This window comes from Artemia franciscana, chromosome 3, assembly GCF_032884065.1.
Source record: "Artemia franciscana chromosome 3, ASM3288406v1, whole genome shotgun sequence".
Taxonomy (NCBI): domain Eukaryota; kingdom Metazoa; phylum Arthropoda; class Branchiopoda; order Anostraca; family Artemiidae; genus Artemia; species Artemia franciscana.
The window spans coordinates 14,186,024-14,200,582 of NC_088865.1; the positions used below are offsets into that span (position 1 = coordinate 14,186,024).

The 14,559-nt window shown below is 32.0% G+C and overlaps 1 protein-coding gene across 2 annotated transcripts in view; it reads left to right on the plus strand.

Moving 5' to 3' along the window:
• LOC136024917 (nuclear migration protein nudC-like) overlaps window positions 1–13,910 on the plus strand; it is a 54,890-nt gene extending 40,980 nt beyond the window's left edge. For both annotated transcript variants that reach the window (XM_065700497.1, XM_065700496.1), the window contains exon 7: window positions 13,714–13,910. In XM_065700497.1, the coding sequence (XP_065556569.1) occupies window positions 13,714–13,815 (102 nt within the window). In that variant the 3' untranslated portion in view covers window positions 13,816–13,910. The remainder of the gene's footprint in view (window positions 1–13,713) is intronic.
• The last annotated feature ends 649 nt before the right edge of the window (window positions 13,911–14,559 follow it).

Consider the following 14,559-nt stretch of genomic DNA (forward strand, 5'->3'; position numbering starts at 1 on the left):
CTAATTGACATCCCTACTGGCAGGTGACCTACTGCACGAGTGACATTGAGATACAGAGTTTTTTTCTGGAAAGGTTAGGCACGTTTTAAAAAACGTAAGAAAGTTGACAAATTGCATGAATAGTAAAGCCGTAGCCTGGGAGGTGGGGCCGGGGTTGGGTTCGAACCTCCCCCCTAATTTTTTCTTCCAACCCTTAGATAATTAAAAAATGAATAATGTCAACAATTTTTCGTTGCCCTTTATATAAAATTTTTATCCCGACTAAAAATTCAGAAACCCTAGTTCATAAATGTTGCCTGTTTTTTTTTTTTTTTTTCATCGAACACTTGTTTGACAAGCCTTATGTCAGAAATAGTCTAGATGGGGTTGCCCATTGGGGAAGAATAGGGGTTAATTACCCCTAGATTTTTTGTGCCCTCTCCAGTAGATTTTGGAAAATACTTTTTTCGTTTTTTTTTTTTATTGAATACATTCTTTTTTGGGTACCTATATTGAAAAATCTCCCCCTGCTAAATCTTGAAAAATGTATGGCACATAAGATAATTGTAAATATTATAAACAATATTTACAATAAGGTAAATATCAAAAGCTACAACCGATGCCCCATTGAATGTAAAATGGGAAGATTTGGCACATATAGCACAAAACGTGTATGTTTGTCTTTCTAAAATTAAATAACTCATCGCAATTTAAGCAATTATCAGTTTCTTTTATGGCTTTAACTTTTTATTGTTTAAAAAGGACTGATAAAAGAACTGACGATTTTTAATTTGGTATCGCCAATCTAATTTTTCCTCTTGCATTCAGAATAGCAGTATTGGTGACGTCATTTTAGTGATGACGTCACACCAAGCTGTATAAACATTATGCGAGTGCAGATAGCATGACATCACTTCTGGCACAAGTACCATTATAGTGCAACTACTATGAAGTCACTTTTTATTATATACTAGCTGTTGGGGTGGCGCTTCGCGCCACCCCAACACCTAGTTGGTGGGGGCGCTTCGCGCCCCCCCCCAAGCCCCCCCCGCGCGCGTAAGTCGTTACGCGCCATATTAGTTACGCGCCATTGTAGTTGTGTCCCTATGTCCCACCTGTGAATATATATATATATATATATATATATATATATATATATATATATATATATATATATATATATATATATATATATATATATATATATGTATATATATATATATATATATATATGTATATATATATATATATATATATATATATATATATATATATATATATATATATATATATATATATATATATATATATATATATATATATATATATATATATATATATATATATATATATATATATATATATATATATATATATATATATATATATATGTATATATATATATATATATATATATATATATATATATATATATATATATATATATATATATATATATATATATATGTTTTTAACTACGTAAAACTTGCGAATATACAACATTCTTTGCTGTCCCATTGTCTGTGCATATAAATAGATTGTCAGGTTTACCGACTCTTGAACATGCAACATATAATGGTCCATGGGAAAACAATCCGTATTCAGATCTATACCTCATGATTCTAATGATTGCCCTTGAGCTTTGTTGATGGTGATTGCTAATCGACCATTCCCTGAGTCGCCATCGTCATTTATATATCCCCCTGTGCACCCCGGCGTCCCCTTTGTAGTTATGTCCCTGTGTCCCGGTCGTCATTTATATTCCCTGTGTCCCGGTCGTCATTTGTATCCCGGTGTCCCGGTCTGTATATACATTCGTTTTTTAGTTTTGTTTTTCTCCTTTATTTTTTTCCTTTTTTCTTTTTTTTTCTTTTTTAGTTTATTTAGATTTTTAGATTTTTTAGTTTTTTTATTAGTTTTTAGTTTTTTTGTAGTTTTTACCATTTTTTTAGTTTTTTTAGTTTTTTTTTTACTTATGTCCTGGTCGTCATTTATACTCCCTGTGTCCCGGCCGTCATTTGTGTCTCGGTGCTTTGTTGATTGCTAATTTATATTATATTTATATTTATATTTTTTATATTTATTAATATTTTTTAGTTTTCTTTTTCTCTTATTTTTCAGTTTTTTCCTTTTTTTTAGTTTTTTCTTTTTTAGTTTTTAGTTTTTTTTTTGTTTTTTACCTTTTTTTTAGTTTTTTTAGTTTTTTAGCTTTTTTAGTTTTTTTATTAGTTTTTAGTTTTTTTTAGTTTTTTCAGTTTTTTTTAGTTTTTAGTTTTTTACCTTTTTTTAGTTTTTTTTTAATTTTTAAGTTTTTTTAGTTTTTTTTCTTTTTAGTTTTTTTTGTAGTTTTTACCTTTTTTAGTTTTTTTTCTTCTTTTGTATTAGTGTGAAATAATTCAGACGTCATATGCGGACAAACACGACGTCACTCGACAGACAGACAGACAGACATAACCCACAAACAACTTATTTTTATATATATTTATTCATATTTTTTTAGTTTTCTTTTTCTCTTTTATTTTTCAGTTTTTTCCTTTTTTTTAGTTTTTTTCTTTTTTAGTTTTTAGTTTTTTTATTAGTTTTTATTTTTTTTGTAGTTTTTGCCTTTTTTTATTTTTTTCAGTTTTTTTAGTTATTAGATTTTTACCTTTTTTTAGTTTTTTTTAGTTTTTTAGCTTTTTTAGTTTTTTTTTCTTTTTAGTTTTTTTTTTGTAGTTTTTACCTTTTTTAGTTTTTTTCTTCTTTTGTATTAGTGTGAAATAATTCAGACGTCATATGCGAACAAACATGACGTCACCTGATCCATCCACAGATCCACACACAGACAACTTATTTTTATATATATAGATAGCTGTTGGGGTGGCGCTTCGCGCCACCCCCCAAGCCCCCCTGCGCGCGTAAGTCGTTACGCGCCATATTAGTTAAGCGCCATTGTAGTTGTGTCCCTGTGTCCCACCTGTGAATATATATAGATTTATATATATGTTTCAAACTACGTAAAAATTGCGAATATACAACATACACCCCTTATCGACATTTTATCAGGTATTTCAGCGGAAATCACATCATCAATTTCGTTCGAAGTAATTTTTTTATGTAGCCAGATTAGTATATGTGCGTGTGGATCTGGACGACCATAGAGACGAACATACGCAATAGCATCTTGAGCATGTTCATGCGTATGACGGGGACTGCCAGCATATGACGAAGGTAAAATTGTTAATCTTCCAACGTTTGAAATAACAATTTTATGCGTATCAGTAGGCATCAAATCGATGACTGTTTTGAACAGACGCACTAAATTATTATTTTCGTGGAAAAGATGTTGCAATTGGGAAACGATTGTCCTTTCAACGTTGGGAGAAATTTCGCAACGTGTATTCAATTCAGAATTTCTATCACTGATGAAGTACAATTGTAAAAATTTATGATTCTCGCCTGAGAATGGTAGAAGGGACCCTGCCCTATGATAAATTTGCCTTTTTACTTTGAAAGTAGACATAAATTTATCTGGATTTTCGATTTGGGCTCCAAACGACGTCATTTGGAAACATGAGTTGTATTTTCTGATTTTTGACAAAAAACAATTAGATTCTGACATAGTTCCAGTAAGGAAAGTCTTCAATGGCTCTGGTGGTGCAGCCCTTGTGATTCCTCGGCACGCTTTCTTTTCTTACTTTCTCTATCAGCAGCAAGCCTGATTTCTTGCTGTTCTTGTGATTCCTCGGCACGCCTTCTTTTTTCACTTTCTCTTTTAGCAGCAAGTCTGCTTTCGCGTTGCTCTGAAGGTTCCTCGGCACGCTTTCTGTTCTTTCTTTCTCTATCAGCCTCAAGCCTGTTTCCTTGCTGTTCTTTTGATTCCTCGGCACGCTTTCTGTTCTTTCTTTCTCTATCAGCCTCAAGCCTGTTTCCTTGCTGTTCTTTTGATTCCTCGGCACGCTTTCTTTTCTGACTGTCTCTATCAGCAGCAAGTTTTTTGGCATACACTCTTTGAGCACCTTCATCGGCTTTTGCCATTGTAAGTTCATCAGTCATTTTAAACTTAAACATTAATAGATTTCTACGTGAACATATGTCTTATATATCTTTAATGACGTCACCGTCAAAGCAAAAATGACGACAACTAACTTCATGATTAAATATCTTTAATGACGTCACCGTCATAGCAAAAATGACGACAACTAATTTCTTGACGTCAGTCAACACAGAAACATGACGTCACCTGATCCACAGACAGACACACAGACAGACAACTTATTTTTATATATCTACGACACTCAAAGAGAAAGCGACCAGGACAAAAGGAATGTTCGATTAGCAATCAACAAAGCACCGGGACACAGGGAGTATAAATGACGACCAGGACATAAGTAAAAAAAAAAAACTATCTATATATATAAAAATAAGTTGTCAAACTAAAAAAAGGCAAAAACTACAAAAAAAACTAAAAACTAATAAAAAAGCTAAAAAACTAAAAAAACTAAAAAAAAGGCAAAAACTACAAAAAAAACTAAAAACTAATAAAAAAAATAAAAAAGCTAAAAAACTAAAAAAACTAAAAAAACTAAAAAAAGGTAAAAAACTAAAAAAACTAAAAACTAAAAAAAGGAAAAAACTGAAAAATAAGCTAAAATAAAGGTAAAAACCAATAAAAAACTAAAAAAAAACTGAAAAAACTAAAAAAAGGCAAAAACTACAAAAAAACTAAAAACTAATAAAAAAAGGAAAAAACTGAAAAATAAGCTAACATAAAGGTAAAAACCAATAAAAAACTAAAAAGAAAAAAAGGAAAAAACTAAAAAAATTTTCATCTAAAAAACTAAAAAAAACTAAAAAAGGTAAAAACTAAAAGAACTAAAAAAGAAAAAATAAATGACGACACTCAAAGAGAAAGCGACCAGGACAAAAGGAATGTTCGATTAGCAATCAACAAAGCACCGGGACATAGGGAGTATAAATGACGACCAGGACATAAGTAAAAAAAAAAAATTAACAAAACTAAAAAGAAGGTAAAAACTACAAAAAAACTAAAAAGAAAAAAAAACTAAAAACTAATAAAAAAACTAAAAAATCTAAAAATCTAAATAAACTAAAAAAGAAAAAAAAAGGAAAAAAATAAAGGAGAAAAACAAAACTAAAAAACGAATGTATATACAGACCGGTACACCGGGATACAAATGACGACCGGGACAGAGGGAATATAAATGACGACCGGGACACAGGGACACAACTACAACGGGGACACCGGGGGAAACAGGGGGATATAAATGACGACCGGGACAAAAAACTAAAAAGAAAAAAAAACTAAAAACTAATAAAAAAACTAAAAAATCTAAAAATCTAAATAAGCTAAAAAAGAAAAAAAAAGGAAAAAAATAAAGGAGAAAAACAAAACTAAAAAACGAATGTATATACAGACCGGGACACCGGGATACAAATGACGACCGGGACACAGGGAATATAAATGACGACCGGGACACAGGGACACAACTACAACGGGGACACCGGAGGAAACAGGGGGATGTAAATGACGACCGGGACACCGGGACAGGGAATGGTCGATTAGCAATCACCATCAACAAAGCTCAAGGGCAATCATTAGAATCATGAGGTATAGATCTGAATACAGATTGTTTTCCCATGGACCATTATATGTTGCATGTTCAAGAGTCGGTAAACCTGACAATCTATTTATATGCAAAGACAATGGGACAGCAAAGAATGTTGTATATTCGCAAGTTTTACGTAGTTAAAACCATATATATATATATCTATCTATATTCACAGGTGGGACATAGGGACACAACTACAATGGCGCGTAACTATTATGGCGCGTAACGACTTACGCGCGCGGGGGGGCTTGGGGGGGGCGCGAAGCGCCCCCACCAACTAGGTGTTGGGGTGGCGCGAAGCGCCACCCCAACAGCTAGTATAGATATATAAGTCGTCCAGGCAGCAGTAATTAGTTACAAAGAACATTTGATACGTGCAAAATGTCCATGATTAGATGTATTCCGATTGGTATTCCAGTCTTCTATGCAGGATTAGCACTTTGGTGGGCCACTAAAGAGTACAGAGAAAACACAATGGGTGAAAATCTAATTGATGGTAAAGAGGGGCTTAAACCTCCAAAGAAGAAGATTGAACACAATCCAGCCAATGAGACTAAGGCTTTCTATACTCTAGCCTCAAAGGAGTCAAATCAAATTAAGTCAGAAGTTAAAGTTGACAATGGTACTTTTGCTGATAAAACAAAGATAGAAAAAGGAAAAGAAAAATTCGTTACTGAGCAGGAGTTGCAGAAAGAATCAGAGGAAATTGTTGAACCTTCGACTACGGAGAAGGTGGTTGGAGCTGCTGAAGATACTACAGTTAATGCTCCTGCCTGAAAGAACCAGATTCAAGTTATACCTCAAATTGAAGTTGACAGTGCTACTCTGACTGATAAAAATAAGGAGAGAGAGATAAAAAAAGAAATCGTTACTGAGCAGGATTCGCACATAGAATCAGAGGAAATTGTTCGGCCTTCTACTATGAAAGAAGCAGTTGTAGCGGTTGAAGAAACTTCTGCTGTGAAAAAGAAATACAAAAACGAGAAGGCAGAGGGGGTAAAGAGGGGGAATAAGAATGATATGCAGAGTTATATCCAAAAAGAAGGTTGTAATTATTTTGTAGGCACAAGCATAAGAAATGGAGGATTTAACAAAGGCAGAGCGAGGTCAGTTCTTAGCCAAGGCAGACAAACTTCAGATTTTCACAGTAGCACGCCCTATTTTAATAGAGACAGCGGAAGTAATTATAGGCACGACATAAAAAGAAAAACTGAGGAAGAGAAACAGAGTTTCCCGACATATAATAAGTTAAACAAAGGTGCGAATAGTTTTGGACATAGAGCGACAAAAAGCCGCACAACTTGGGACATAGTATGGTTTTTGGTGTTCCTATTCCTTTTTTTGGTAATTTATTTAATTGAGATTTACTTGAGATTTCTTTACTTAACATATAAAGTTTGCTACAACCGTGAACTGAAAACTCAAAATGTAAGTGCTGATTTAATAACCAGCCAATCAAACGAGAATAACATGAAGTCACACGAATACAAAAAATATATATACATGTGAATACGTGTGAGCAGTGTATAAGATTTGTATGGGTCAAGAGCACTTATCTCTGTAAATAAATATTGTCCAGTTATACTTTTGAATAAATTTGTATTACCTCACAAGCATGTTTTTATTTTTTACGTAATAATGAGTTTGTTTAAAGGAAGAAAATAAGAAAAAATTAGCTTCTGAAGAAGAAAAGCTGAAATAGAACAAAAGGAGGAGACAAGTCTTACATTGCCGCTAACATTGTGCCTATTCTCTACCCTTAGTACATACTATTCTATTAATGACAAATTCCAATTTCTGCAATGTTTGCAACTTTACACTGGGGCACCAATTATAAAAGGACAAGGGGGCAAAAATTTTACCCCCTAGATTTGAAGACATGCCTTTTTTTCTAACTTCATAAAAAAAAGTCCTTTGCCTCTTCCCCTATATATTTAATACGTGGTTCTTTTACATCTCCTTTCACTTTTTTTTTATTTCTCCTCATTACTTAACTTTGGTGGTTTCAAATTTAGCATCAACATAGACATGTAGATTAGCCTATTTTCCATGCAATTTTTATCTATTTTTTTTCCAATCACGAAATGCCCTCTACAGTGTCGTTCTCTTATATGCTGAATCTAAAGGTGTAATTTTCACCAAGACTACTTAAATTTTCAGCGGTTTTTTCTTGCTTTTTCTGAAATCAAAAAATTTTCTCGGGCTCGTAGCTTTTGATGGGCACTAATTTTTCGAATTTTATATACTTAAAAACAGCAAACAAAAACATATTTTTAATGTCTTTTACAGCTTCAGTTACTATAGGATTGACTCGCTCCTTGCTTACCGTTTGTTACTGAAGGCACTGTAGCTGTTGAATTTTTTTTATCATAAATCCACCTTAACCCCTCGAAACCACAATTTTATAGGGACTTTTCTTTTGGTAGTCTCCAAATTATGAGATTATCCGAGCAATGCCACCTTCGTCAGTGCTGTCAAGTTAAACTGTGAAAATGAACACTCAAAAATGATTATTTAAATTTGGAAATTTTCGTTGATACGAAATTCAAGCATTAGCAGTTTGTTTACTGTTAAAGACAACTACACCTTCAATGGAAAGCTAAATCATCTTAAGCTATTCCACGCCAAATATTTTTAGCTTGTTTTTGCTGATTTTTTACCCATATTTTTTTTCTATTTCCCACCCACTACTACCAAATACTGCATAACGACAGATTTCATATAGAAGTGCACTTCCAAAGTACATTTGGAGGTCCTTTTACCATCAAGTTAAGGGCTGAATAAAAATAATGTTCAGGGTGAGAGCCTGTGATGCATTGTTTTTTTTTTTTGTTGGTTTTTTGTTTTTCGGCGAAGGGAAGAACAAGCAAATCAACATGGAAGCATAGAAAAATTTGAGGAAATCGTAAAAGCCACAGATTTCTGAAAGGGTGCCCATATGCTCCACTGCACCATTACCTGATAAGAACAGGCATCGGATAAGCCAACACCAGAATTGTCACCCGGTAAAAATCACTAAATTTTATGATTTTTTATTCTAAAAGCCGATGATTTATGCGCTGAATTAGCGATTTTTTAGAGGCAATGTAAAACATCACTAGAAATAGAGATAAATCACTAGGGGTGACAACCCTGGCCAATAAACACTTGGACAAGCTTAGAAGCAAAGTGGATAAAGTGTGTTCGAGATTCTGTTCATTTGTGGTAAAGTCCACGCGAAAGATCAGTGGCATTTCAAACCAGTCCGTGTTTGTAAAATAAAAAACTTATTAGTGACTTAAAAATTATACAAGCAAACAGCACATCTAATTGTAACGATTATTTTCAAAGGAACTAGATTAGGGTAGGTCAGAACGATCGTGAACAATGAAAAATGTCAAGATATCAATCTAGAGACAGATAGTAATGGCAGCACTAACAACGTATGCGTTGAAATTTCAAAGCAGAAAAGACGAAAAATTTCTAAACAAGTCAGGGAAATCCTTCAGAGGTACCAGAGCAAAATTTGGCCCTTTTAAAATTTCTAAAGATCAAACTATTAATGAGTGAAAAATAAAAGCGAAATAAATCACCAGCAAGTGTCGAACATCAAGCTCTTCTTCCTACCATCTTGAACCTGTGTTTACAGTTTTTTTTTTATATATATATATATAAATTCGTTCAAGTTACAAAATATGCGAGATTTAATATAATATTTTGTTTCATTGGCTGAAAGTTTACCTCGATGGTTTTTGTCCTTCACAATTTTTATTTTGTATATATTAAATTTCGTATATTTTGAAACTTGAATAAATTTATATAAAAAATGTAAAAATAGATTTAAGATGGTTTTTTATGGTTTGATGGTATTATAAATTTTTTATTTTGCATATATCAAATTTCTTATATTTTGAAACTTGAACAAATTTTCATAAAATATATATATATATATATATATATATATATATATATATATATATATATATATATATATATATATATATATATATATATATATATATATATATATATATATATATATATATATATATATACAAAATAAAAGTATAAGATACCATAAATACTAAATAAAATAACCGAATTCAAGAATAAAAGAAAATGGAAACTCAAGCATTAAATTCAGAACGAATTCTATCTGCGGTCTTTGACGTAAACCCTTATACTATCCCACTTAGATGCAACTGACAAATTTTATCTCTTTTTAAAATTTGCTCAAACAGTTAAAAAATCTTTTTCAGTTAGATTGTCATAAATGCGGCATAGCTAAATAAGGAATTTTCCATAAAAAAGGGCTACTAAAAACTCAACACAAGAATAAGTCAAAACAAAACCAGAAATGACCGAATCCAAGAACAGTGGCGTAATTTCGTTGAAGTCCTTGGGGGGGGGGGCAAAGTTGGAGCCAGTTTTCCTAAATCAAGTGAAAATGACATTGAAAACTGAAAAATGATCCATATGTTACCATAAAGGCAAATATATACTAAGAAAACTGACCTCTTTCTCTGGATACTTGAATTATGCAGGCTTATTTTAGTTTTGACAAGCTTTTTTTTTACAGAAACTAAATCTCAGCTGGCGTGGGGGGGGGGGGGCAAACTGAGGCCTGAGGGCAAACTTGGGTCTGGAGGGGGCAGTTACCCCCCTGCCCTATAGGAAAGTATGCCCTGTCCAAGAATAAAAGAAAATACAAACTCAAGCATTAAATTCGAAGCAAATTCTAACAGTGGTCTTTGACGTAGCCCAAATACTATCCCTCTTTGATTCGGCTGGAAACTTTATCCCTTCTTAAAATTTGATCAAACATGTCAAAAATATCTTTCAATTAGTTTGTCTAAACGCGGCGTATCAAGATATCCCTTACCAATGGCCGTGTGGATATTTAAATTTTTACAGAATCTCTAAAATTTGTTTCGCTATAATCATCGGCGAATCGAAAGGTTTTTTTCACAGCTTGTTCTTTTATAATATTGTGCTCCTGAAGCTTTTCTCACCAATGTGGCCAGATGCCTGGCATGAGACTGCACAGCAAGGGCTACTCTGCACAGTAAGTGAAATGGGCCATTGGCGCATTTTTGCTATATAATTTTTGGGTGTAGTCCGAAATTCTGGCCTAAAAATTATGGGGAAATTTGGTATTGCGGGCATGAGTACAAACAAACAACAAAAACTAAAAAAGGGCACAGACAATGATACCAGATGGGCACAAATTATGTGCATTTTGCCTTTCAGAAAGCTAAAACTGAAAATTATTAAAATTCAGTCTTCACTGACAGATTGCTGCGCCAAATTCCGGAATCTAAAACAGTAAAGTATTTTTTGACCGCTTACGTGCACTTTTATTGGTAAAAAATTTCTGTTTTCAGTCTCTAGTTTGACAAAAAAGATATTGGTACGCCAGAGCATTAAATGGAAGCGAGAATTAAAGTAGATATATATTATATATATATATATATATATATATATATATATATATATATATATATATATATATATATATATATATATATATATATATATATATATATATATATATATATATATATATATATATATATATATATATGTATATATATATATATATATATATATATATATATATATATATATATATATATATATATATATATATACCAAAGATATTGGTACGCCAGAGCATTAAATGGAAGCGAGAATTAAAGTAGATATATATATTATATATATATATATATATATATATATATATATATATATATATATATATATATATATATATATATATATATATATATATATATATATATATATATATATATATATATATATATATATATATATATATATATATATATATATATATATATATATATATATATATATATATATATATATATATATATATATATATATATATATATATATATATATATATATATATATATATATATATATATATATATATATATATATATGTATATATATAAAATATTTGCCAATATCTAAGGTGGTATTTTGCATTACTTTCTAACCAATATACAGAATTCTTCCCTATCAACTATGGGAATTGTGTTTAAAGAACTAAAAAAAGAAAAACGGACTCTGTATACTGGTCTTACAATTTAGATTAGACTACACACAAACGGGGCAGTTGAATATCCATTTAATAAAGTTAACTATTGGATGGGATTTTTTTGATGAAGAAAAAAAGAGAAATGTGTAAAAAACAAAAGAGAAGCATGATCCTTGAAGTTTTCCTCTCTCTGTCACTTAGATAAGTGCTATTAAATTATTCTTTCTTATACAATATTTTTAAGACATTGTAATGATAAGCTTCGAGAAGATGTAAATTATCGAACTGAGTTATGGGAACCAAATATTTTCGCAGTTTTCAAGAATATAAACTAGATCAAGAAGAAAAACCAAGTCAAAGATAAGAAATTAGACCGGTTTATACCAATGAAATATCTTTAGAATGGCAGACCAAAGACGAAGTTGAGACTAAAGTCTACATGGCAAGGTCCTTATAGCACAGGTTGTTATTTTATTTATTTCCCTTTTAATGAACTTAGAATAAGTTTATACATTTTTTAGTCAAATATAATATTTATCTTCCACTCTTTATTCAAGATCTTTATAAAACTTAGGCAACAAAGAAACAAAATATAAATTTAACTTCTAGAAAACAGCGAACCCTCCTTCCATATCACCCAAAGTTTTCTCGGGAATTTCGCCTTAATTTTCAATCTCATCGGCTGGTTTTTGATGTCATTAAAAAAAAAAACACAAGTTTTTTTAAATGAAAGTAAGGAGCAACATTAAAACTTAAAACGAACCGAAATTACTCCGTATATGAAAGGGGCTTTTCCTCCTCATCGCCTCGCTCTTTACGCTAAAGTTTGACTCTTTCTCTTAACTCTATTTTTAAAACAGTAAGAAACTTTAGCGTAAAGAGCGGGGTGTTGAGGAGGAAAAGCCCCTTTCATATACGGAGTGATTTCTGTTCGTTTAAGTTTTAATGTTGCTCCTTACTTTCATTAAAAAAAACTTGTTTTTTTTTTATTTAATTTCATGTAAAGTTCGCTTCGAAAGGTTAAATTTTGTTTTTGTTTTGTTTTTTTCTGAGCACTGAGGATGACTTGGCGGACGACTTGATGAATGAGAATGACTTGGCGGACGACTTGGCGGATGACCTTGTCGAAATATTTGCTCGTTTTCGGTTTCATAGGTTGCTACTGGCTGACAAATTCATCATTTTTTCTCGCCTATTTGATTTTATTTTTCATTTATTATATTCTTTCTTTTCTTCGTTTCACACTTCCTTTGCTGTCAAAAGGGGATGCTCGTGGATGTAATCGTGCTCTATCTTTAAATGTGTTTTAATCTTATCAGTATTCCTGAGTAGTATTTTGGAGCAAACCACCATAACTAGGATAAATGTTTGGCCACAACACTAAAGCTAGGCTCAAGGAGAAGTCGAATTTAGCTTTGAAGTTAGGATTTCAATTCGTTTGATAATGAAAAAAGGTTCTTCGTGTGATTAAATGTTAACCAAAAGTTCAAAATCGTGGCTTATCTGTCATATTTGAATTGTGTTTTAGAAGAACAATAGCTCTTGATTGCTCAACTGTGAGAAAATAATCAATTGTTCGTGATAAAATTTAGTAGAAATATTTCATTTTGGTTCCCTTCGGGCCTTTTTGAATGACTGAGCTGGCGTTAAATTAGTTAAACTACAGAAGCTGTTCAGTCGTCTGAACGACTGAATAACCTGTTTAATAGGGATTTTGGAACGGAATTTTATATGTGACGTAAGACATAGTTTGACCCTACGGCATTTCTTTTATCATTTACCTATATAATGGCATTCCTAGTATGATACGAATCATAAAAAGAATTTGTAGATTTGTATTCGCAAAATATGCTGGTGCAATATCATTCATTGGTATACCAGAGTTAGTATGTGATGATATCGTAACTGACCTATATTGAACACTCCTATATGACCTATATAGAAAATGACCAAATGGCTTCTATAAATATGTATTTACATGTACATATAATTATTTTATATTTTTTTTTTCATTGTTTTATTTGAATTAGATTGTCTGATCTATTGTGCTTTACTTTATCTTTAATATTTTTGTAGATGGGTCTGCCTACGTCAGAGGAGCAGAAAAAGCAAGACATGCTTAAGAAATTTATGGAGCAGCATCCTGAGATGGACTTCTCAAAATGCAAATTTTCTTAAGTGTTTGAACACCTACACACCATTTATATATTACCTCAAATAGGATTCATGTCAAAATATTACGTCAAATAAAATTCTATAACCCAAATAAATAATTCTACCCCTTCTAGTTCAGACATTTGAAAACTGGTTTAGCATTCCAAAAACCGATCAAAAAACTTGATTACCTGTATTTGTGGATGTTTTGTGTATAGAAATCTCTAGTACTAGTTTACGTCTAAATGTAAACAAGAACAAAGGAAACAGCTATCAAAATCCAAATATCTTCCAACAGAGGTAGCGGTCTTTTCACTTTTATGTGTATTAGTAACAGTTTGACCCTTTCTAATTGTAATATTTGAAACACTACTGTTGACCAGTTCTGTGATAAGAGTCACATTACTGGTCACGGTAGAGTCGTCCTGGCTATGTGGTTGTCGCGCTGGTTTGAGAATTCTTTTTCTAAGGGGTGCGGGTACGGTCCCTGTCATAGCCAGTTATTTAATTTTGAATGGGGGTCATTGGTGTGATTCTCTAAGCTCAGCCAGAGTCGATCCAGCTCTAAATGGGTACCTGGAGACATATGGAGAAGGTAAGCAGGAAGGATGTGTGAAAGCACTGGATGGCTGGCCCCCAACATCCCAATGCACTTCCTGGCTGAAGAACCATGAAGCGAATATCAGCACCGCCGGTCTGGAACTCGAGGATCTAGTGCTGTCACACATACTTTTACTTCGTATTGTGATAAACTGTTCTTCAACTGTT